Below are 26954 nucleotides of genomic sequence, written 5' to 3'. Positions count from 1 at the left end.
AAAATTATTGGTCTCACTGGTCTTTCTTGGATTTTTCGGGTTTTCTTTCTGAGGAAATATTTTTTTACAGAAAGGGTAGTAGATTCGTGGAATAGTGTCCAGAAAGAGGTGGTGGAAACAGAGACTGTCTGAATTCAAGAGGCCTTGGGATAGGCACGTGGGATCTCTCAGAGAGAGAAAGAGATAATGATTACTGTGGATGGGCAGACTAGACGGGCCATTTGGCTTTTATCTGCCGTCATGTTTCTATGTTTAACAATTGAGCAGAAGTTGTTTTCTGTATTCTTTCATCTCTGATACCTACTCCTTAATCTTTAACAACTCAACAAAGCAAAATATATTTCACTCAATATCCCAATTCCCTAACTAATTAATTAAAAAAAATAGATCACTAAAGTCCCTTCTAAAGCTCTCCTACAAAACCTCAACAAAAAGTCACTTTGGATAGACAAGTGTGCGCAACCCAGCCCATGTGTCTAAGGCCCTGCCCAAAGGAGAGGCCTAAGGCAACTGGGCCTATTCCGGTTGGCCCAGGTGCCTCAGGCCCCACCTGTAGGTGCGGCTTGAGGCGCCTGGGACAATCAGGCCCTAAGGCCCACCATTCTGAGGACGGCGGTCGTGCCGGACAGATGGGCTTAGGGGGCGATCATGTGGGGGTGCGACAAGGGCAGGAGGGCCTGTGATCCCTCCTGCCTATATATTAGAGGGGGTGGTGGGTAGGGGGGTGTCACCGGGGCAGGAGGGCCTGGGCTCCCTCCTGCCCCGATCGTGTCGGGAGGGGTAGGGAGTTGCCGGTTAGGAGGGCCTGGGCTCCCTCCTGCACAATCTGATCAGGGGGGGGGGGGATCGTGGCAGGAGAGATTGGCCATCCCTCCTGCCACGATAGCAATCCCAAGTGCCGTGGTTGGCAGCACTTTGGGATCGTTATCGCTGCAGGGGAGATGAGCCATCTCTCCTGCCGCAATGGTTGCGGTGGAGGGTGGGCAGATTGCTGGGGCCGCTGAGCTCATCACGGCAGATGCAATCAGCTCAGCGGCTCCTTTTTCGGCACTTATACCTGTTTTGACTTGGTCTAAGTCAAAATATATAAGTGCCAACTAGACAACCTGTCAAATGTTTTGGTTTTACCTGCTGTACGACTATGTCTAGGTCGGCCCACCTCCCGCTCTTTCCCCTCTGCTAAAAACGCCTCTTTTCGCTCTATGCCTTTAGAGACAGGGGAAAGGCCTAAGCTGGTTTTAGATACATCTAAAACTAGCTTTGGTTATGGGTACTTGGATGATCAGGCTTTTTGATCGTCCGGCTTTTTTGAACGTCCAAATACCCATTTAGGCCACTTTGTAGACGTTTTACACAACCCAAAAATCTGGGGAATTTTTTGACAAGTGTGCACCCCAGAAACAGCCGCAATCAGGACATCACCTTGGGCAGACATAGATCATGTGGATCCTGTAACATGTGCAGAAATTCTCTTTACATATCTAGTTGGTGTCATCCTCAAACCCAACATAGATACATTCTTAAACAGCAGATCAATTGTCTATCTCAGTGGGTGGTATATGTCATTGTATGCCCCTGTAATTTGGTGTATGTGGACTGTACAACCAGAAGCATAAAGGTGAACACAAGAGTAGAATACACACAGCTAACCATACGGCCCCAATGGTGTCTCATTGCTTGGAAAAAACAACATGATTTTTATGATCTATCTTGGTTCATTATAGGAGACAAGTTATTTTGCATTCAGCTGCGTGAACAATTTTGGATATTCCACAACTCTGTCCACTCATTTGTGTTGAATGAAGGCATAGAATCAGACTTGTTCCCTGGTTTGGCATTCAGAGTCTCTTCCCCTCCTTTCTTTCAGTATTGTTTAAGAGTTTGTTGCCTGAAATCATCCTCTCTGCTTTAAATCCCAGCTTGTATCTCTTAGGCAGCTCCGCCCCCTCCCAGCCTCTGTTTCACCCCAACTGCCTGCTCCTCTGTTTGGCAGCATTCTTGAATTAAGGATCTGGCTAGCAACAGGTCCCTGAGGAAGGGACACATCGAGTCCCTGAAACTGGGCTTGGTTGGACCTTTCAACGAGGGTTCTCATGAAGAATGTCATCTCATTTTACTATGTGCTATTTGGATGAAGATCTAAGCTACGTGCTCATTGTGCTGGGGATGGCTGGGGTGGCGGGGGTCCTCACAGTGAGGCTCACTGTTTTACTATAAGAACACACTAAGTTTGTTAAGACTTTAATTACTAAAAGTTTATGATATATTTATCACATTTTGATTTATGCATACGTGACATGCTCCATGATGGTGAGCAGGTAAAAGTGTGTAGTACATTTGCTCACTTTGCTATTGTTGTTATGCGCTGGAGTGATTTTCTCCCTATCGCTGACTCCTCACAATGAGGGCACGCCATATTCACTTTAAATTTTCTGCATTATATAGTCACTTTCAAACTAGTGTGTTCCAGTGTCCCTCCTGTGATAACCTATTGACTACTACTGCTTTAATTTTTGTATTTTTTTAAGCTCCATCATTTTGTAAAATGGTGGTGCATTACTCTAGGGGTGTGTTGGCAGACTGATCCCTAGCCATGCATCTCAATGCACCCCGATTTGAGGTGCTGCCATTTTATAAGATGGTGGTATGACAGGAACACTGGATGACTGGTCTACAGCAGTGCCACTGGATCAGAGAATCTCTAGTTGAGGCTCTCCTTATGCTAGGCTGCTCAGCCCAAGGGTTCTTTGACCTTGGGTTCCCATGCCTGGGTTGTCTGACCCCAGATGCCAAGATAGGAGTAATCTGAATAAAGCTGTATGAGCCAGGAGAGCCCTGAGGAAAAGGAAAACTTTTTTTTAGCTTTCCTCAGTGGTGAGCCAATTCCTGTTCACTAACTGAGGATTGCCTCACACACATAGATGAAAGGAGAAAGCAAAAGTCATTTGCAGCTTGTTACCAAGGTGGGGTGCACTGGATTTTTCTTAAAAACACATTTTTAATGCTCTGGTAATTTGCATGCAATCAGTTTGTTGCATCAGGAGTACAAGTTCTTTGCAGCGCATACCATTCTAATTCACATTATTATTTTGGCCCCCAGAGCAGCTGGCCATTTAGCAATTTAAGACTCAGTGTTAAATTTTCAAAAATATACAGATAGGGGAGTTAGGTGTTGGCCATCCGGTGCATAATGCATACTTCCTGCTGAATACTGAGCAGATAATTCTCAATCTTTTACAGTATTTCCAGGTATCTTGCACTATTTTCAAATAAATATAAGGGTAGAAATTTAGCCGGTGGTGGTGTTTCTTTGTTTTTTAGCTGCCACCAGCATTATTCCCAAATATTCAATGCCACGCTATGTCCTGGTACTGACAATGAATATCTGGTTTTATGTGGCTGGCTATCTCTCATGTAGTTAAGTGAGATATTCAGCTCTTAACCACCTAAGTGACACCGCATAAAGATAGGACTGACTTTTATGAGGTCCAGTTTGGTGCTCAATATAAGCACTTAGAAGGATATTCTATAAACGGTGCCAAAACTTAGGTGCTGGTAGGTTAATTGAGAAATGCAGTTTAAAATGGCAAAAAACTGTAAGTCTACTGGTGCCTAAATAAAAGACGCTGGAATTGAGCCTACATAAGCATAATGCCACTATAGGCATGGCTAATTCCAGAACTGGTGTTAGGCACCGTAAAGCACCTATGTAGATATGATTCACAACATAGATAGGCTGGAAAACCCTGGCTTACATTTCTGGCGCCTATCTTTCATGTAGGCGTAATTCTGTAGAGGGTGCTGTCGAGTGATTGACACGTGATCGGCAGCCGCTTTTTAGGTGGCCACTGATATTGGCGTCCTATAGAGAATCCGGGCCTTAACCACTTAAGTGCCAACTCTGCCCCTAGACCCTCCACAAAATAGCCAGCTCTCAGTTTAGTGGTCCATGGTGATATTCAACAGTATTAACCAGTTAAATGCCTCTAAATATTAGCGGATAGCCCTACATCAGTGATTTAACCAGCCAGCAGCCATTGTTAGCCAGTTAAATCACTTTGAATCTCAACTCTGCATCTTTTAATAACTTAAGCAAACAAGTTTATAATACAGATAACAACATTTTGTGGTCTCCTGAAGGTGTCTATCTCGATACCGAACAGGAGAAAAGCCACAATAACCTGACTCCTTTCCATTAAAATTTTTCATAATGCATTCCATATTTTTTATTCATTTAAATCATTCTGTGGATCTCCCTTAAAGGAATGTGCATAGAACAGGAACAAAACTGCTCTTACATTGAAAATGCACTTGCAAGGGACATTATTCTTTTATCTTTAAATTAATATCAATCTATTATTACAAGTCTGTTTTTACACTATATTCTGCAGCCCTGCAAACAAAGTGGAACTGTATTGTGTTCAGTTCTGGCAAGCAATTCACTCTTGAGGACAAGAAAACCCTTGTTCATCTGTCATTTGTTTTACCCATGAAAGACCCAGACAGAGAGATGCATGTATTTACGATAATTTATTGTAGTTATATGTGATTTAACCTTGTCACCCACGTTGAACCTTTCTAGGGGTTAGGTAGGATATAAGTTCATATATAACATAACATAACATAACATACGTTGTGCATGCCTTGCTGTTAAACTAAAAATGCCCAAAACTGGAGGAGGAAATGTTCTCTTGGGTAACTAAAAGCTTATTGTTGGAATCTCAGAAATATAGTTAATTTAGCCAAGGTAATATGACATGTTCTTGTTGCAGCTGGGATTAATGAAAAAACAAAGGAGAAACTTCTAACATACTCCAGCCCATATTCCAAGGAAGCCCCAAAAATAAAAGTAGCCACGTCAATATCTATATTAAGTGCTTCTAAAAAAATACCTTCAATCTAAATAGAGGAGAAGAACATTCATATGATCATAACGTGGATGAAATATGGATTCAGTTATTCTGGGGTAAATATTCAGCTGATGGTGGTGAGTTTTGCTGACTGATGCCAGCATTATTCCTGGATATTCAATGCCAGGTGATGTCTGGGCTTCAGGATTGAATATCCAGTTTTTGTGGAGCCGGTTAATGTATGGCTGATTAAGTCAGCCTTTAACACTTAAGCAGTTTTTGGGTACTGCATAAAGGGGGGGGGGGGGGTGGCATCCCTTCCCCGTCCCCCACCTTCACACGATCCTTCCCTGCACCCTCAAGCTGCATACGTACACGTGCCGCTTCCCTTCCCTCATACTTCTATAACGTTCCTGGCATGAGCACCAACCCCCAACCTGATGTCACTTCCTGGGAAGTGACATCAGAGGAAGAGCCGACGCTGGCCCAACAACAGGTTGGGGGTTGGTGGTTGCACCAGAAACTTTATAGAGATACGGTGGAAGGGAAGCAGAGCACATGCGGCGGGGGGGAGGGGCGGGGGGCAGAGAGGAGGTCAGGTGCCTACACCCTCACTAAGACGGCACCTGGGGTGGACAGCCCCCCCCCTTACTACACTACTGGTCGTGGGAGAATCTATACCATGGCTTTGTAAAAGGAGGCTAAAGATAGGACTGACTTTTTATGATCCTATATATGTGGTTAATCTGGCCAGCTAAGTGCTGATGTTGCCCCCCACCAGGATATTCCCCATATAGCTGGCTTTCACTTAGGTGCTAACTACTAATTTTCAGTGGCGATAATCGATTAAGTGAGATTGAGAATTAGCATATATCCTTCATCGGGTGATTTAACTAGTGAATGGCTGTTTCTGTTAAATCAAATCACTTTGAATATTAAGCTGTACATTTTGGATAACAAAAATTACATGGTAAACCAGTGCCATTACACACACACAAACTGTACCATATTCCATTAGCAGAAGCTCATATAAGTGGAATCCTCAATCTCACAAATACCTTGAACAAACCCACTTGCCTAATTGTGTGGAATACTGCAGAAATAATGAGCTCATTGTGTACTGCGACAGCCATATAACGCGGCTCATGAAATGCTGATGGAACTGTCCGTACTGCATAGCACAGATAAACACCCCACAGGAGGAATAAAAATTCAGCTGTGAGAAGAACAGAAGAGAAAATGTTGCCATTAGGTTTTTCAGATAAGGGGGGAGGTGAATACAGTTATATTAGAAGTGAAATTTACATATATACCGTTAATATAAATTAATATACCGACATCAGCATTTACTACTAATAACAGGAAAGCCTGGTTGAAACACAGTATTTTGGATTGTTTACACCAGAATTTGATTACTATCATAATGAGCACAGCAGTTTGTCTTATTTTGATTTTATAAAGCCAAACCCCAGTGTAAAGTATAGAAATGCACAATTTTATAAGGGCCATTCCTGTAACCACAGACAGTCTGACCCATTTCATGGGCAGTGTCCAGAGATGCTCTCTTTCACGGTATTTCATTTGCAAAGTATGTAATTACCGAACAATGAATAATTCAGAAACAAAATGTCTATACATGTGATTAATATCTACATAAATTATGCATTCATTCCCCAGGATGCACTTCTATTCTCTCCCTTACAAATATATCTACTTACAGCTCATTAGGAAGTAGATTTCAGCTACTTAGCTTAGTAAGCTTGGTTAAATAAAACAAAATGAGGAAGAAAAATTCCGGAAGCGGTATTTTAGAGGTGCTAAAAAGGCTCTTTAATCATGGATTTTAACAGTCTTTAATGGGAGAAGCCAAGGGAGGAACAGACTTGACAGAACATTCTGGCTTTATTCATAGGGTTCTCTTTAATACATTCTGTTGCTGTAAGTACAATCTTTTGAACACAGATCTTTGTCCTTGAAATTGCAGATCCTGTTTTATTGTAAAATAAAGGTGTAGAGGGGCATTTCTAATATGATGTCTAAATCTGAAGTTAGGCATCACCTGAAAGATGTGCAAAATCTAACCTAAAACGTGTGATATGTTTTGAAAATCACAAAGATAAACAGCTGGGAAATCAGCATCTACAGCTGATATCAGTGTTTACTGATAAACTTCACCATGTGTCGAAAATACTACAAGAAAAATGTCTGCTGTATTACTGGGTATGCAGAATGTCAGCGATGATGTCAATATGGTACCATGGAGGTGAGATGACATTCCCATGATGTGCTGAACGTGTATGCATATATAGCGCTAAATGTGGAGAAATATTTATTTGTGGGAATTAGGAGTTACAGAACAGAGGAGAGGTAGTAGAGATAGAGGAGAGATAAAGATAGCGAGGACAGAGAGAAGAGAGAGTATATGAGACAGTAAGAGGAGATCGAGAGATAGAGATAAAAAGAGGAGGAGGGAAAGAGCTACAGAGAGTAGAGTGAGAGATGTAGAGATAGAGGCAGGAGAGAATAGGACAAGATATAGAAGCATGTCCATCTGGAGTGAGCCCAATTATGCCCCCTGGGAGACTGAGGCCCTGTTACTCCTGTGCCTTTACTCTAGGAGGTACATATTTAACTATCACCATGAACTGCCCCCCCCCTCCAGTTGCCAAAGAAGGGTTGACAAAGTGGACTCGGGGAGGTGGAGGTGGCTTGGTTAAGAACATAAGAATGGCCTTACTGGGTCAGACCAATGGTCCATCTAGCTCAGTAGCCCAGTTCCGTGTGGAACAGTCTCCCAGAAGAGGTGGTGGAAACAGAGACTATCTGAATTCAAGAGGGCTTGGGATCTCTCAGAGAGAGAAAGATATAATGGTTACTGTGGATGGGCAGACTAGATGGGCCATTTGGACTTTATCTGCTGTCATGTTTTTATGTTTCGGTGTCTTCACAGAAGCCAATCTGAGTCACAAGTACCTAGCAAAAAAAACAAATAGTAGCAGCATTCCATGCCACCAATCTAGGGCAAGAAGTGGCTTCGCCCATGTCTGTCTCAACTGCAGACTATGGACTTTCCTCCAGGAACTTGTCCAAACCTTTTTTAAAAGCAGCTACATTAACCGCATTCTAGAGCTTAACTATTCTTTGAGTGAAAAAATATTTCCTCCTATTGGTTTCAAAAATATTACTCTTTAATTTCATCGAGTAACCCCTGGTCTTTGTGAATCTTGATGCAGTAAAAAATCGATTCACTTGTACCCATTCTACACTACTCAGGATTTTGTAGACTTCAATCATATCTCCCCTCAGTCATCTTTTTTTCCAAGCTGAAAATCCTTAACCTTAAGAAGTTATCCTGCCGTTGTATCGGGCGATGGTGCGTCCGCATCTGGAGTACTGCATCCAATATTGGTCGTCGTACCTTAAGAAGGATATGGCGATACTTGAGAGGGTTCAGAGGAGAGCGACACGTCTGATAAAGGTTTGGAAAACCTTTCATACGCTGAGAGATTGGGAAAACTGGGTCTCTTTTCCCCGGAGAAGAGGAGACTTAGAGGGGATATGATAGAGACTTACAAGATCATGAAGGGCATAGAGAGTAAAACTTTTGAAAAATAAAGGAACAAGAGGGAATTCGGAAAAGTTGAAAGGGGACAGATTCAAAATGAATGCTAGGAAGTTCTTCTTTACCCAATGTGTGGTGGACATCTGGAATGTGCTTCCAGAGGGCGTAATAGGGCAGAGTACAGTACTGGGGGTTCAAGAAAGGATTGGACAATTTCCTTCTGGAAAAGGGGATAGAGGGATATAGATAGAGGATTTCTGCACAGGTCCTGGACCTGTTGGGCCGCCGCATGAACGGACTGCTGGGCACGATGGACCTCAGAGACCAGCAGAGGCATTGCTTATGTTCTTATGTTCAGTCTTTCTGCATATGAGAAGAGTTTCATCCCCTTTATCATCTTGGTCACTCTTCTTTGAACCTTTTCTAGTGCCGCTATATTTTTTTTTGAAATAAAGAGACCAAAACTGAACACAATACTCACGGTGAGGTCGCACCATTGAGAGATACAGAGACATTATTACATTCCTAGTCTTATCTACCATCCCTTTTTAAATAATTCCTAGCATCCTGTTTTTTTGGCCGCCGCTGCACATTGGGCAGAAGGTTTCCGCGTATTGTCTACGATGACACCCAGATTATTTTCTTGGGCTCTGACCCCCAAGGTGGACCCTAGCATCTGGTAATTATGATTTGGATTATTCTTCCCAGTGTGCATCACTTTGCATTTGCCATTTGAACACCCAGTCTGCCAATTTCCTAAGATCTTCCTGCAGTTTTTCACAGTCTACATGTGTTTTAACAACTTTACACAGTTTAGTGTCAACTGCAAATTTAATCACCTCACTCGTAGTTCCACCTTACAGATCATTTATAAATAAATTAAAATAGCACTAGTCCAAGTTCAGATCCTTGTGGCACACCACTATTTACCCTCCTCCAAGGAGAAAATGGTCATTTAACCCCACCCTCTGTTTTCTGTCCGATAACAAATTCTTAATCCACAATTGATCATTGCATCCTATCTCATGACTCAAGGTTAATCTTGTGAACCTTGTCATAGAAGTCTGGGGTGTGTGTGTGTGTGGGGGGGGGGGGTTTGGAGGTGAGAGCACTTTGAGAAGAGAGTTCAGAATGGCAAAGAGACAGCAAGGATTGGAACCGAGAGAGTTAGTGAAATATGTGTAATAGTACTGCTTGGCAAGTTAAAGAGCAGATTGGAAGGATGTCAGGAGGGATTTGAACTGTATGAAGTCAGTATGAATGCAGGATTAGTACCAAAGATGTCAGTGGACCTGGCACAGAGATTAGTCAGGGTTGGGGTTTGGCACGCCTTACAGAACATGGGGAAGGAGGAGCAAGGGTATCTAAAGCAGAGGAGAGATGGCATTATAGGAGGAGACAGCCTCATTTACAGACTTGTGTAGCATAGTGGTTGAGAGGAGGGGAAGAACTGTGATAGAGAAGTCAGTGATGGAAAAGATGGAGAAGACAAGTTCAAGGCACCAACAGTGCAAATGCTCCACAAAAAGGCCAACATGCCACCCTCAGGCCCCAGGCCCACCCCTGTTCATAACCCATCTGGTTCATGTTAGCAGCCATTCCTGCAAGAAGTCCATTAACATCTGCCCCAGGCCATGTGAGGAACATTGTCTAGCATCTCCAAACAATCATGTATGTGAAGCCAAGAAGACCATCACCTGGTCCTATAATTTGTGTCTTGCAGACACTTTGGGGTGCACTGTGAGTCACTGCAGTGCCACTACAGGTGCTTGTGCTAGGGCAGGGGTAGAGAACTCCGGTCCTCAAGAGATGTATTCCAGTCAGGTTTTCAGGATTTCCCCAATGAATATGCATTGAAAGCAGTGCATGCATATTCATAGGGGAAATCCTGAAAACCCGACTGGAATATGGCTCTCGAGGACTGGAATTCCCTACCCCTGTGCTAGGGGGACCCCAACCTCATCTGGCACATGAGACTGTGTCTCAAGGCTGGACGTAAGTACTCCTCCATATCACCCCTGCAACCTTTTTTGTCTCCCATCAGGTCAGCTGTGCACAGTGACTCTCCTTAAAGTGTGCCAACACCCCCCAGAACCCAGTACAATGAGATGACGTGGTAGGGTTAAGGGGAGGGGGGAGGGCATTTACCCACCAGCAGTCAGCAATCCAAAAGGCTATAGAGTACCACATACCTTAGAGAATGCTCAGATATCCCGCGGTATTTTTTGGAACTGTATGTGCTTCGTACATGCTGTGTTTTATGTTTTTTGAACTGGGGACATGTTTGGGGGTGGAGAGTAGGTGTACCCAGTGGTAATTGGTAGGCACAGCTATATCGAAAACAAGAAGGGAGGGCAACATCAGGAAATTCTAGTAGAAAAACAATTTTAGTCCAGTGCTATAAGAGAAGTCTGAGTAGAACCTCAGTCGAGCATAGAAGTTGAACACGTGGAGCTCAGTCACTGCTTATCTCTGGGGTTCGGTAACATGGAATTTTGCTACTTCTTGGAATTCTACCAGGTGCTTTGTAACTTGGATTGTCCATTTTTAGAAGCAGGATACTGAGCTAGATGGATCTGTAGTCTGACCAATATGGCAATTTGTATGTTCTTTTAATTATAATCATGTCAATATTGTTTCCTTCCTCATTCACATTCCATAATAGAATATGGGGCTCATTTTTAAAAAAGAAAGACATCCAAAATATGGCATAATGGGAAGATGGACAGACATATGCTGGCAAATATGTCCAAAGCCAGGGTAGGATTAACCAATAGGCCAAGTAGGCACGTGCCTAGGGCCCGAAATGGTCAGGGGAGCCCATCGAAGGAAGGCATCAACATTGTTTTTCCAAACGGCGATGGACCCCTCCAGAATCGATCGGCAACGCGAGCCACCCTGATCGGCAAAGCGGGCCACACCCCGATCGGCAATGCGGCCCCCCCCATAGATGGAAAGTAAGACAAGCAAGCAGCGTGGGTAAGAAAGACAACGGGAACTGTAATTGTGCAAGCGGTGCTGCTTGCCCAAAGCTTCCCTCTGACGTAGCTTCCTGTTTCCATGGTGGGGTGGGGCGGGGCAGTGTACTTGTGTGCCTAGGGGCCCTCGACAAATTAATCCTGCCCTGTCCAAGGCATATAATCAAAACAAAATAAACAAAGCATTGCACAACACCAGTTGCTGAAATCAAGATGTCTACAAAGTGGGTGTTCTGTAGGCGTGACATGGCCCCATGGTGACATGGGGATATACATCCTTCTCTTTTAACTGTCTGACTGATTCAGCAATGATGAAGAGGACCTAGTTTAAAAATGTTTTCAGTGAGGTCCTTTTATTAAACTGCGGCAAAAGTGGCCTTAATGTGCCCCCTACGTGGGTCTTTCCCGCACGCTAAGGCCACTTTTTTTTATGGCTGGAAAATAGCCGATTTTACCATTTTCAGAATAAATGGTCTTGCACTAACTTCAGCACTAGTGTGCAGCCATTACAAATATTCATGCATTAGACTCTTACTTTGTAGGTGGTAAGGAGACTATACTAACCCCTTTCTAATCAATTAGCACATGGCAATACCCCCACATGCTAACTGATTCATGCTTTCACGCCCCCTTTAAGAAAAATAAAAAATTAATTTGTTGGGTATGTGATGTGCGTATGCAACGCGTACATTTACTGTGGGTTGTGCTCACTTCCCATAGTAAGCCTTTTTAACCTGAGGTTAGCACGCGCTAGCTCTTACTGCAGCTTACTAAAAGGACCCCGGTATTAGATAAAGCTTTTTAAAAAATATTGGTAAGTCTTAGGATTAAGCTCCCCCAGTGAAGAGATGGGGGCTTAGGGTCCAGAAGATGGCTAATCATGAAATTGCTTTGTACATACATGCAAAAAACAAAACAAAAAACAACTCAAAGAAGCACCACTACCATTTGTTTCTGGAAGAGATTTCAAAATATTCAGTCACATATTGACCTTACATATACTACTGACATGGTCTGAATCAAAGTCAAAAATATAACTGGGAACAAGACTTCTCAATATATAAATCAAATAGTAAGGCTTAAATATAGATGTTGAGAATATAAAGTAATACAATTTTTTCACATATACTCAGATTTGTGTAATCCGACCAAGAGCCGTAGCTCCAATAGTCGAACCCACCGTCCCATCACTGTGTATGACTTTGATGTGAGAGATAGTAAGTGAGGCTACGTGCTCTAATGATTAATAACTTTGTTCTCAATGGCAATGAGAGGAAAAATCATTCCACTTAGCTTTAAGATGTGTTAGCAGGTCCCTGAAGGTACCTTTTAGGATAAGGCCCTCCGTTAGTAGTGCAGAGACTTGAGCCAGAGACTGAAGAGATTTAAAAAGGCTTTTATTAAACAAGCATATATGCTGGACTTCTGGGCAGAACTGGCTGCATAAACAGAAGACCCTGAGGATCTCGGACACAAAAGTTATATAGGATCCTAACCAGTTCAAACCAGTCTGACCAGCTCTGACCAAAAGGTAACAGCAGAGAGAAAAACAAAACCATAAATCCATCCTATAATCTATACATCAAGGCTAACTAGCATCTACATCCTGATGCCTCCTGGCTGTGCCAGGCACTAAGACAGATACATAGAACAGGCCTGCATGCATACGTGATTTCTCAGAGCAATAAAATGGAGTCACAAGTTGTTCTTTGTACTAATTATGACCCACTGATAGTTTCTTCATCTACACCGTGACCCAGCCATGTCAGCTAGCTAGGGATCCTTCAGTCCCGACATGGACCATGTTTCGAGGGTCTGTTTCAAGGAACCCATAGGAGAAATACAAAACTTCAAATGCCAGAGAAATAGTTGCTATGTGAATTGGACAACAACTTGTGTTCATAAGTTGAAACGTTCTCTTCTAATTGAACAGACCCTCGAAACATGGTCCATGTCGGGACCTGCTAACACATCTTAAAGCTAAGTGGAGTGATTTTTCCTCTCATTGCCATTGAGAACAAAGTTATTAATCATTAGAGCACGTAGCCTCACTTACTATCTCTCACATCAAAGTCATACACAGTGATGGGACGGTGGGTTCGACTATTGGAGCTACGGCTCTTGGTCGGATTACACAAATTTGAGTGTATGTGAAAAAATTGTATTACTTTATATTCTCAACATCTATATTTAAGCCTTACTATTTGATTTATATATTGAGAAGTGTTGTTCCCAGTTATATTTTCGTCATTGATTTTGACCTCTCACCTCTGTATATTTTTAAGAGCATTTTCCTCACTTCCTATTATTTTTGACTTAGTCTGAATCAAAGTCAGACACAAGGGTGGGGGGTGGGGGGTGCAGAGGGGAGGGACAGAGCAGGCAGAGTGTATGATTACATAAGTGAATGTCTGAGTGCAGGCTGTTTATTGAATTGGGCTCTAAGAATAAGGATTTTTTTTTTTACATTGTTGTTTGTTTCAAAGAAATTTTGGTACAGAAGTTAGAAACTGCTGCCTTGTAGCGTTTGGCTTTGCTAGTTAGGACTCGTTCAATGTTTTGTGCATATTATTGCGCAAAATGTATGAATTTTTTTTTTTTTTTTTTTTTCAATTTTGCACTATGTGGCATTGATGTTTTTGTACTTATTCTGTTCTCTTGAATTTTGTTCCCAAAAATAAATAAGTAAATGAAATTGTTTTACAATAGTATCTTTTGAGTCAATATTCCAATGACACATTCAGTGTTTTTTAAACTGATGGCCACAGCAGTTAAATATACAGTCAAACCTCGGTTTACGAGTACCGCGGTTTACGAGTGTTTTGCAAGACGAGCAAAACATTTTGTAAAATCTGCAACTCGTAAACTGAGCTTGATTCGCTATACGAGCGTGTCCCAAAGTAAGGGTGTCCAACCTGCTGTCCCGTGCGGCCCGCTCAAGGGCAATGCGTTTGTTCCCTCTGCTGCCCCTGGATGATTGCCTTCTTGCCTTCTTCCCTCCTCCTTGCTGTGGTGTTCACTCGGGGCAGCGGGCGGCAGCTCCTGCATGCCTCCTGTGGCTGGCCCAGAGATGTTCCCTCTGACGTTGCGATGTTAGAGGGAGGGCTTCTGGGTCGGCCGCGGGGGGCATGCAGGAGCTGCCCGCGGCCCCGAGCGAACACTACAGCAAGGAGGAGGGAGCCGGCAAGAAGGCAATCATCTAGGGGCGGCAGAAGGAGGGCTTCCGGGTTGGCCGCGGGGGGCACGTGGGAACCGCTACCCGCGGCTTTAAACGAGCACTGTGGCAAGAAGGAGGAGAAAGACGGCACGAAGGTAGGCACCCAATGCACAAAACGAACGAAAAAGAAGGTTGGTTGGTTCGGCTGTGGAAAGAGCCCCAGTGCCCCAATTCTGTCATGTTTATGTCGGTCGCTGGCAGCCGTAACAACGAATCGTCTGAGTCTCCATTATATCCTCTGGGGAACTTTGCTCTGATAAACGAGCATTTTGGATTACGAGCATGCTCCTGGAACGGATTATGCTCGTAAACCAAGGTACCACTGTATTTGTATATTCAGTATAGCTCTTTGTATAGTCAGCAGCACTGAATATAAGTAGAGACCACTGAGCAGCACTGCAGTAATATTCAGGCTCTGTCTGTACAGTTATGTTGTTTAACTTAGAGCAGCCCTTTTACTGACCTAATTTAAACTGTGTTGCTATGGCAATAAGTGGCTGAATATCGCTGCTTTTCTGTAGAGTTAGGTTGAATGCTCACACTCTGCTTTCATTGTAACTAGTCACTATCTGGCTAGTGCTGGTGTTGTCTGTAAGCAGGGCAGGATTAATTCTTCAGTGGGCCCTAGGCAGCCAAGTACACTGGCCCCCCTGGTCCCACCCCTCTCCTCCATGACCCTGCTCCCTCCCTGCCTCTGCCCCCCCCCCCCATGTCCATCCTCCTGTACCTTCAATCCGGCTCAAGAAATCCAAGTAGCACCTCCTTCTGCCTTCTTTATTATTCAGTGCAGCTGAATGCACAGTTTTCAAAAGGCCACAGGCAGCAGCTCCTACATGCTGGCCTCGGCTGACCTGGAAGCCTTCCCTCTGATGCAAAATTCCAATGAAAGAGGAAAGGCTTCAGGGTCAGTTGCAAGCAGCATGTAGGAACCACTTGCCCGCGGCCTGTAAAAGACTGCTAGTTCAGTTGCACTGAATAATGAAGAAGGCAGGAGGAGGAGGTACTTGGATGTTTGGAGGTGGACTCAGAGGCAGGTACACTGACATCATCAAATCAAGCAGCATTCCAGGCACAAACTTACTACGCCTACCCTTTAATCCTGCTCTGTCTTTAAGAATAATCATCACCTTATCCAGATACTATGCCTAGTTTTTAAGACTAGAAGTGGTTGCTGCCCTGACTACTTGTCACGATTTTGACAAGGTCTACATATCAATAAAACTCCCAATTTAACGCAACTACAAAATTACTAGAAATAATATCAAGCCTTGCCTGCTAATACAAATACAAAAGAAACTGTGCAATTGATGATTCTGATGAAATCTTTATTTGAAAACAGGTGCAGTTAAATTAAAAAATAAAATGCAATATAAAAACTAATCGATTAGTTGGCACTGTTCTGATCAGCTCCGCATTACTGTACACAGTATCTTGGTTTGCTTATTTTTGCAAACTTAATTTGTGGTTTATAGAAGTACCGGATCCCAGAAGAAGGTCTTTTACAACCGAAACATGGCAGTCGGGTCTATACCACATACTTTTTACTGTGTTTTATATTTTTATATTGCGTTTCATTTTTTAATTTAATTGCACCTGTTTTCAAATAAAGATTTCATCAGGATCATCAATTCCACAATTTCTTTTGTGTTTGCATTGCCTGTCCCAGATCTTTCTTGGAACACTCTTTACAAACTTCCAGCTAAGTGGTCAATGTCATTGGAATAACTGTCTTGGTAGTTGTGATGCCTCAATTCTGCAGACATAGGTAAAACCAGCAAAAGTGTAATTATCTTATTTTTTTCCCATTGTACATTTTGGCAAATTTATCAAAAGGTTTAATTGTACCAATGGTTGAGCAGTAAGTTGATGAGAATCCAGTGAGAAATGAAATATATATATTAGCTGTTGATTGGTCAAACATTTTAATTGCAATTCATCAACCTATAAAAAATTTAGATTGAAGTTAATCACATTTATAATTGCTGCCTTTGGGCAGCGTCAACAAAATCATTGTCTTGCTGTCGACCTGCCCCAGAAGTCTTCTTTCAGCAGCAATTTCTTGTTTCTGCATAGGCGGGCTGCTGCTGAAAGAAGACTTCCGGGGCAGGTCGACAGCAAGACAATGATTTTGTTGACGCTGCCCGAAGATTTAAAAAAACAAACACCGGGGAGGAGGTAGGTGTGTGGGAAAGTTGGGGAGTTGAGGAGTCAAGAGTTGAAAGCCAAAGAGGTTGTGCGGCAGGCTCCCGCTAGGGGGGAAGGAAGGAAATAATGTTATACATGCCATGAGCTGGGGCTGGGGATAGGGAGTTGGGAAGGCAGGGAAGACAGATGCCCAGGGGGATGGGAAAGACAGATACTGCACATACTGGGAGAGGGCTGGGAAGGACAAATGCATGAGCTAGGGGGGTTAGGAAAGGAGGAAAAGATAGATGCTGAACAGGTGGGATAGTGGAAAGGGAGAGGAAGAAATGCTGCTGGTGGGGGAGGGAAAAGGAATGGAGAATTGTTGGACATAGGTGTGTGGCATGAGAGGGAAAGAGAGATGATGCATATGGGGAAAGGAAGAAAGAGGGAGAATTGTTGGACATAATAATGGTGGAGAGGAGGGAGAAAGAAATGTTGCACTGGGAGTGAGGAGAGATGACCCAAAGAAGGGAGAGATGTCAGACCACTGGAATGGGAAGGGGAGAGAGAGAGATGCCATACCACAGAATGGAAGGGAAGGAGAGAAGAGAGAGAGGTACCAGACTGCAGAAAGGAGAGGAGAGAGATGTTAGACCTCGGGAAGAGGGAGAGAAGGGGAAAGAGATGCCAGACCATGGGAGAGGAGAGAGATTCCAGGCTATGGGAAGGAGAGGAGAAAGATGCCAGACTATATGAGGGGGGAAGGGTGTAGGGATATTTCGTATTCACACCTGTGGGTTAGGCCTCTCTGATGTCATCAAAGCCTGAACCATTCTCAAGATATCTTTCTGCTGAACAAGAGATTTTTCCAGCATTAATTGCAAGAAGAAAGAAGTACACAGCTTTGCTGTTTCTGCCTGATGCATTATGGGTATGTACCAGAATGTTACTCTGCAAGGACATCTATCTGTGCCTTCATAATGGGACAGTGTGAATCTTGAAGAAATTATCCTGTTCTTATCTGTCTAACAGCCCTGGGTCTTCCAGCCTATATGATACTTTACACAGAAAGGCTATTCATCCAAGTCTGTTTCTGGATTGGTCCGAGGAGGTCATCTGATGAGATACAAGAAAGACGGCTAATTAATTAATTAGTTAGTCTGTGATAAGGTGCGGGGAAGCTCAGATCTTCTCACAGATGTTCTATATGTAAATTTTTTCTTTTAATAATTAGACCTGAAAGTTACCTCGTGTGACTCTCTGCCTAAGAGAGAGAAATTCGGACTTTTAAAACGGCTCTGAACTCAGCACGGAATGGGACTTGTTTGCGGATGATTTATAGCCTCATCAAGGATTGTCAACACGTGTACCTTTAACAACCGGATTCCTGACGTCTTCCAAAGCTAACAAGAAGTTTTCCCTTCCACCTAATTTCGCCTGAGAGGCTGATCCTAAGGTGAGAATACGGAATTTACACTCTTATCAGCTGGGTTAGATAAAGATCACTTGTGACAAAGGACAAGGGTTGAAAAGTTCCATTGGTGATAATATAATCATTTGCTAATCAGGGATTATTATTATAAGGAATTATTTAGTGTGTGTAACAAGTAGAATTACTTAATTGTCTAACAATTAGATTGTGATAATTATGTACTGAGTTTCATTTGTGTAATCAGATATTTTGTGATCAATATTTAGATATTGCAACTGGCTTGTGAATTATATTTTTCTATTTTCATAATAAAGATATTTCTCATTAGCCTGGGTTTTGTGTCGTATAAATAGACCATGATATTTGGACCTGGATAAGAGTTTATGGTTTTCCCTAGACAACTTAACAGAGACGTAACGTGTTTATAAAACTGCTGAGTGAACCATAAATCCTACTACAAGGGGGAAGACAGAGATTTCTGACCATGGGAGAGAGATGAGATGGAGGGGAAGGGGAGACAGAGGAAGGAGATGACTCACAGCAATGGGTGCGGCAGGGAAGAGATACGAAGGAATGCTTCTAATGGATAGATCGGAGTAGGGGAGAAGAAAGAGGGAGGAGATGGTACACATGGATAGATGGGAAGGGAATGCATGGAAAAGTAGATTTTGAGAAGAAAGCAGAAAAATGGAAGAAAGTTGAATGTTAAAATTTAATACTAAAGATGGATGTATGGCAGAAAGTGAAGGAGAGAAAACCAGCAAATGGATAAGGTGCACTGGATACACAGTTAAGAGCACAGACAGAAGGAAGTGCAGCTAGAGACTGGGAAAGATGGTTTGAAAACCAAAATTACCAGACAACAAAGGTAGAGGAAATGGTTTTATTTCCAATTTAGTGATTGCATTGTGTCAATTTTGAGAAATTACATCTGTTGTCTATATTATGCACTGTTACATTACATTACATTGGTGTCTTCTATCCTGAAAATACCTTTCAGTTCTAGGCGGTTTACAAAATAATTGGCCTGGGCATTCCCAGGGAGATTACAAGGTTAGGATTATGGGGAGTCGGGAAGGTTTAGTTAACAAAAGAACATAAGAAATGCCGCTGCTGGGTCAGACCAGTGGTCCATTGTGCCCAGCAGTCTACTCACGCGGCTGCCCCCAGGTCAAAGACCAGTGCTCTAAATGAGTCCAGTTTAGCAGGAACTTGTCCAAATTTGTCTTGAATCCCTAAGGGTGTTTTCCCCTATAACAGACTCCGGAAGAGCGTTCCAGTTTTCTACCACTCTCTGGGTGAAGAAGAACTTCCATACGTTTGTAGGGAATCTATCCCTTTTCAACTTTAGAGAGTGCCCTCTCATTCTCCCTACCTTGGAGAGTGTGAACAACCTGTCTTTATCTACTAAGTATATTCCCTTCAGTATTTTGCATGTTTCAATCATGTCCCCTCTCAGTTTCCTCTTTTCAAGGGAGAAGAGGCGCAGTTTCTCCAATCTCTCACTGTACGGCAACTCCTCCAGGCCCTTAACCATTTTAGTCGCTCTTCTCTGGACCCTTTTGAATAATACTGTGTCCTTCTTCATGCATGGCGACCAGTGCTGGACGCAGTACTCCAAGTGAGGGCGCACCATGGCCCAATACAGCGGCATGATAACCTTCAACGATATGTTCGTGATCACATTCTTAATCATTTCTAGCATTCTGTTTGCCTTTTTCGCCGCCGCTGCACATTGCGCGGATGGCTTCATCGACTTGTCGATCAGAACTCCCAAGTTTCTTTCCTGGGAGGACTCTCCAAGTACTGCCCTGGACATCCTATATTCGTGCATGAGATTTTTGTTACCGACATGTATCACTTTACACTTATCCACATTGAACCTCATTTGCCATGTCGATACCCATTTCTCGAGCTTGATTATATCACGTTGCAGATCTTCGCAATCCCTCTGTGTCTTCACTATTCTTAATAACTTCGTTTCATCCGCAAATTTAATCACCTCACTCGTCGTACCAATGTCCAGATCGTTTATAAAGATGTTGAAGAGCACGGGTCCAAGCACCGAGCCCTGCAGCACCCCACTGATGACGCTCTTCCAGTCCGAGTATTGCCCATTTACCCCCACTCTCTGTTTCCTATGCTCTAGCCAGTTTTTAATCAATTGACAAATTTCTTGAATAGCATGGTTTTCAATTCTTTCCTGAAGGTTTTGTAGTTGGGCATTGTGGTCATCAGATTGGAGAAGTGGTGATCTAGTCTTCCTGCTTGGGTTGCTAATAGTCCGTTATATAGTTTTTTGTTTTGTATGCCTTTGACTGGGGGTTGTACTGCATGCATAGTCTTGAATCTTAGGGTTTTGTTTGTATATATTAGTACTTTTAGTTTGTGGTCCCATATTTGCATAGGGGTTATCTGTGTTCCGCATGTGTGACCAAGACCAGGTGTTCTGGTAGGAATGAATGTTGAGAAACATACAGTGTGTTTTGTGTAGTTTAATTTTGTGGTTAACCATTATGTGTTGCTAAATAAGATTATATTGTGTGTATATATGAAAAATGAATGGAAAAATGGTATTACAATTAGTATTATTATGGGGACGGTGTCTGGGGCAGAGCTTGCGGACCCTCCCAAACAAAAATGTGTTCCACTGCCTATGCTGTAATTATAAATGCAATCAAACAAAACTGTTACTCATTAGTTAAAGATCTCCTAATCTAATCGAGTATGATTTAACAAAGGTCTTCTATTCAATGTCCCAGAAGCCCTACTGATCATCTTTTATGGAGGTTGGAGCTCCAATTTACATAAATGTTATACAATAAAAAGCAACATGCATTATGGAAAAAAAGCAACAATAGAATCCCTTCTTATCTACTAAAGCTTTTTATAACATGTTCAAAAGAAAAATAATGTGGAATTGAAAATAAATGTAACACTAAATCTGTCATGAAAAAATAAGGTAGTGTGGAACATATGCCATAGGTATTCTTTTATGCCGCTCTAAAAATAACTCTTCTTTAAACTAGCTGTATCATTTTTTTTTTTCTGAGGCTACTGACCCAAATAACAGACTGGAGCTTTAATGAAAAGAACAGTACAGGCTGCCTGAAATGTTCTCTCCCTCCATGCTAACTAATTTTTAGACAACTGACTTTCTTTCAGCAACCTATCGTCTTGAATTCAAATTCTACTTCTTAAAATTAATTGAGCAGTGTGGAAAGCAAAAGAGCTCATTTTCTTCAACTTTATACTCTCTTGCCATCTGGAAGCAGAATTGTTCCTACCCTTGACAGTACCATCTGATTGTGCATGATTGCACTAACTTCTTTCCATTCCTGGAAGGTTCAGTTATTTTATCTGAAAGTAGAAATGAATTCTGGACAATTTTTTAAAAATGTTATGCAGGTAAACAGCTCCCTTTCATGCTACTAGGAATTGCTCCCCCTCACTGCCAACTACCCACTCTTCAATGCATGCCCATCAAGATAATGCAGCAGGCAGTTCAGGGCCTCATGGAAAGGTGCACCAAAAATAGAAGGTCCTCTCTTTCTAATGTGTATCTAATGAAAGCATTAAAAAGACAGTGGTACATCCTTTGCTAAAGAACAACAACCTCAAACAGGACAAACTTGAAAGTTACCAGCGAGTATCTAACATCCCATTTCTAGAAAAACTTATAGAACAAACAGTCCATGCTCAACTCATTAATTGGCTAGAAGAGAGAAATTAGCTAGATCTGCATCATTCTGGTGATGGAGCTGAATTTGTCCACCTTGATGACCTTCATAGAAACTGAGACAGATGATTTGCCTCTGTATTAATATTGTTAGATTTCTCAGCAGCTTTTAACACTGTGGACCACAATATCATACTAGTACAACTGGCCAAACAGGTATCAGTGGAACAGTACTTGCTTGGTTCATATCAGATAGGCAACAGTCCATACTGGGAAAGGGGAGGGGGGAAAGGGATTGGGATTTTACAACCACAATCAGAGCGGTTTACATACAGGTACTTCAGGCATTTTCCCTATGTGTCCCAGTGGGCTCACAATCAATCTAATGTACTTGAGGCAGTGGAGGATTAAGTGACTTACCCAGAGTCACAAGGAGCAGCATGGGGTTTGAACCCACAATCTCAGAGTGTTGAGACTATAGCTCCAACCACTACGCCACACTCTCCTCATACTGTCTAGCTGCATCTCACCACTGCAATGGGTGCTAACCTGCAGGGTACCAAAAGGATTGATACTGTCATCTATTCTATTCAATATCTATCATAAGCCATTAGCCAAGCTAAATTAGTCAATGGACAGTCAGGTCTATATCTGTGCAGATGACATGCAGCTACTCATGCTCATGGAACTTCACTATAGTCTTGAATAAATTACCTGCTTAACAACAATTCAAGAATGAGCTAAAAACAATAAACTTTGGCTGAACCCAAATAAAAGTGAGCTCCTGTGGGTCCCTGACCAAAGTGGGCACATACATGACATCAAAATCTCTCTTGGGAGATACAGGCTTTCCCTTAAACCACAAGTTAGGAACCTTGGATCACAGCTAAATTCAACACTCTCACTGATCCCTCCCAATCCAAGCAATCTTCAAGAACAGCTTCTGTCAAGAACAGCTTTTGTCATTTGTGACAACTTTTCTGCCTCTCCGCCATACATGGAGAAGGCAAATTTTATCACAATGGTTTGATAACATCAAGACTGGATCACTTTAATGCACTCTGACTACAAAGGGTTTGCACCAGCTCCAACTGATTCAGAATACTGCAGCAAGACTAATAGAAGATTGTATGTAATGTGATTCGATCACATCATTTCTGCCCCTCTTCAACCTTCTTTCTGTAAGTCGTCTTGAGCCTCCATAGATATGTGCGACGCACAAATAGATTAGATTAGATTTCTGTAAAAACGTCATTGACTACCAGTACAAAACAAAGCTAAATTTTAAACTCTGCCTCATCTTCATAATCCTAAAGGAAATGAGCCAGAGTAATTGTAGGACAGAATCTCCATCTACACACATCCAAGGTTGCTAAGATCCTCCCAAGGAGTAGCTCCAACCACAACTTCTCCAAAGGATATTGCAGATTGTGACACCCACCAATGAGCCTTTTCTGGAGTATCCCCAACACTGGAATGCGCTCCATGAAAGGCTTCGCTCAACGCAAGACCATCTCTACTTCAGAAAGCAGGTGAAAGCTTGGATCTTCACCCAAGCCTTTAATGGAAGAAGTAACTAACTTGATAGTTATACACACACAAGGAGTGACACCAGTTGCACATATTGTAGCAAGACTTGCTTCTCCACTGCTACCGTAGTTGAGATTATATTTACACACCTTTCTGACTTCATGTGGCACAGTGGTTAAAGCTAGAGCCTCAATACCCTGAAGTTGAGGATTCAAACCCACGCTGCTCCTTGTGACCCAGGGCAAGTCACTTAATTCCTCCATTGCCCCAGGTACATTAGATAGATTGTGAGCCCACTGGGACAGACAGGGAAATAATGTTTGAGTACCTGAATAAATTCATGTAAACCATTCTGAGTTCTACTGGGACGGGGGTCGGCAACCCGCGGCTCCAGAGCCGCATGCGGCTCTTTTCCACCTTTGCCGCGGCTCCGGTAGTGTGTCACGCAGGCATGCAGCTTACAAGTCCGGCGTCGCGGCGGGAAATAGCCATGCTGAGCAGTGAGCTCAGCACGTACACAGATGAAAGCCTTGCTTGCTGATTGGTCCGGCGGCCCCGCCGTGCCGCCGGACCAATCAGCAAGCAAGGCTTTCATCTGTGTACGTGCTGAGCTCACTGCTCAGCATGGCTATTTCCCGCTGCGACGCCGGACTTGTAAGCTGCATGCCTGCATCGCCAGAATTTAGGTAGGCTGTTTTCATCCCCGTGGGAGTCCCGTGGGCCAGGGGGCATCCCCGTGGGAGTCCCGTGGGTCAGGGGGGCATCCCCGTGGGAGTCCCGTGGACCAGGGGGAACAGGGAGACAGAAAGAAAAAGTTGGGGGAGAGAATGAGGTCTGGAGGAGAGGAAACATACAGGAGGCTGAAAGAAAGGAAGATATAGTGAGATGGACACAAAGAAGGGTGATGCTGGAAAATAGGTGGAATGGTAATTCTGACAAACACAGAAGGGAAATGCTGGATCAAGGAGAGATGGGGCTCAGGCTGGATGGAATGAGGAGAAATGCCTTGTTGGCCCGGAACTTCCTCTCCTACGTCAGAACTGACGTCAGGGAGCGGAATGCTGGTCAGCACGACGCTTCTGCAGGGAAAGCTTGGGACGGCGGTGGCTTGGGGGCTATTCCCCAATGGCGGTGGCAGCAAACCGAGTGGCTTGGGGGAGGGTACGGAGAAAGAAAGAAAGAAAGGGGGCAGACAGAGACAGAAAGAAGGGGGAACAGGGAGACAGAAAGAAAAAGTTGGGGGAGAGAATGAGGTCTGGAGGAGAGGAAACATACAGGAGGCTGAAAGAAAGGAAGAAAGATTGGATGCACAATCAGAAGAAGAAAGTACAACCAGAGACTCACGAAATCACCAAACAGCAAAGGTAGGAAAAATGATTTTATTTTCAATTTAGTGATCCTGTATATAGCATTAAGATAAGAAACAATATATGCAGTGTTAGATTTGTTTTATAATGGTTTTGCGGCTCCAAGTTTTTTTTTCTTTTCGAAAACGGGTCCAAGTGGCTCTTTATGTCTTAAAGGTTGCAGACCCCTGTACTGGGAGAATGGTATAGAAAATCAAATAAATAAATAAATTAGCCTCCTTACTTTTTAACTTCTGCTACTCTCTTATCTGTCCATATGCTCCACTTTGCTCACACTGTATGCTCTCTATTAAAATGTTTATTGTGTATTGTATTGATATTATAAGTAACGTAGAGGGGCTTTTTTTACATAACATCTAAATCCAAATTTAGACATTTTTAGAAGTGCATCCAAAAATCAGGTAGAGAAAGTTGTCATTTTCAAAACACCAAAATGTTTAGCTCTTTTTAAAAAAAATAATAATAAAAAAAGACCATTTCTAGATATGTTCACCTTTAGTGCGTCTATCTTTATGAATCATTTTTTATTTAAAAAAAAAAAAAATTTAAAAGAAAAATGCACAATAGCAGCCACTGGGATATAGGAGGGGGCCAGCATTTTTGGTAGACTGGCAACAAAGAAATCACAGCAGAGCAGTGGGGCACTTTAGGGAGCACTGTGCTGAATTTCATCTAAAAAGGCCCAGATTGACATCTCACCATAGCCACCACATTATAGTATATGTAGAGCCCATCAAAACCCACCCAACAACACCTAATGGACCCAACTGTATGCCACAACAATAGCCTTATGCCTGCAGGAGGCACCTATATGCTGGTCCAGTAGGTGTTGGGTGGGTTTGTGGGCTCATATATTCTGCCATAAGTATGGTGGTTAGAGTGGGATATGGGCCTGAGTCCTCATCTCTATGGTTGACTATACTGCCCACTAGGCTACTCCAGGAACTTTCTTGCTGCTCTTCTAGGACTGCCTATAACATCTGAAGCTGTCATACAGACAGGTATATACTGTTTAATGCATATCTTTGTTAGGGTGGGAAGGGACCAGTGACCACTGGGGGAGTGTGAAGGGTCATGTTTCCATCCCTCCAGTGGTCATCTGGTCAGTTAGGGCATCTTTTTGGCACTTAGGTGCCTGAAATGTAAGCAAGGGTTTTAAAGACTTACATTTCCAATGCCTAAATTTTTGTAGAATTGCGCTTAGCGGCACCTAAGTCATGCTTCGCCCACAAAAATGCCCATTTAGGCATTAGGCGCCACTAAGCATCATGCAATAGGCACCTATTACATTACATTACATTACAGATTTCTATTCCGCCATTACCTTTCGGTTCAAAGCGGATTACAAAAAGAGTTATGGAAGAAGGGTTACAACGTTAGATCAGAGAAGGTTTCCAAGAGAGGGAAAAGTAGGATCTGGGGTTAGGGAGGGGATGGTAAGAGGGGGGTTAAGCTTTATCACGGTATTAAGCTTTATTAAGGGATTTCTTGAAGAGTATAGTTTTATTTCCTTTCTGAACATCTTGTAGTCTGGGGTTGTTGTCAATAGGTTGGAGACTTGGTTGTCTATCTTCGCTGCCTGAGTGGCCAGTAGTCCGTTGTATAGTTTTTTCTGTTTTACTTCTTTGATTGGGGGGTAAGTGAATGGGGTGTGTGTTTTTCTATGCCTGGTAGAGGTGGTTTGGATGAGGCGGTCATTTAGGTAGGTTGGGCTGTCTCCATTTATAGTTTTAAATAGTATACAGTAGAATTTAAATTGTATTCTTTCCTGGATTGGAAGCCAATGAGAATTGATGAATGCCTCAGAAATGTGATCATGTTTTTTCAATGAATAGACGAGTCTCAGAGCTGCATTGTGAATTGTCTGTAGTTGTTTAATCATTATTGCAGGGCAGGGGAAGTAGAGGATGTTGCAATAGTCTAGGATACTTAGGATTAGAGATTGTACTAGGAACCTATCTTTTATAGAATTGGATTTGCCCAATTAATTTGGATTGCCCAATTAATTTGCCCAATTAATTTATTTCTTTTTACCAATTATTGAGGCTATTAAGGGTATTTTGCCAATTAAGTTAGGCACCTAAGAGATGCCATAATTTTAGGTGCCCTTTATGGAATTAGTCCCTATTTGCATAGGTGTACACTTACACACATATGGCAGTATCTAAGCACTACTCTGAAAATATTTGTTTAACTTACATAGCACCTATTG

At 42.7% G+C, this 26954-nt stretch overlaps 1 protein-coding gene across 1 annotated transcript in view; it reads right to left on the bottom strand.

Moving 5' to 3' along the window:
* GPR158 (G protein-coupled receptor 158) overlaps positions 1-26954 on the bottom strand; it is a 461568-nt gene that overhangs the window by 31530 nt on the left and 403084 nt on the right. The window contains 1 exon segment of the mRNA XM_033932889.1: positions 5928-6066. Coding sequence (XP_033788780.1) covers positions 5928-6066 — 139 coding nt within the window.

Source organism: Geotrypetes seraphini, chromosome 2, assembly GCF_902459505.1.
Source record: "Geotrypetes seraphini chromosome 2, aGeoSer1.1, whole genome shotgun sequence".
Taxonomy (NCBI): domain Eukaryota; kingdom Metazoa; phylum Chordata; class Amphibia; order Gymnophiona; family Dermophiidae; genus Geotrypetes; species Geotrypetes seraphini.
This window is presented reverse-complemented; position numbering and strand designations above follow the sequence as displayed.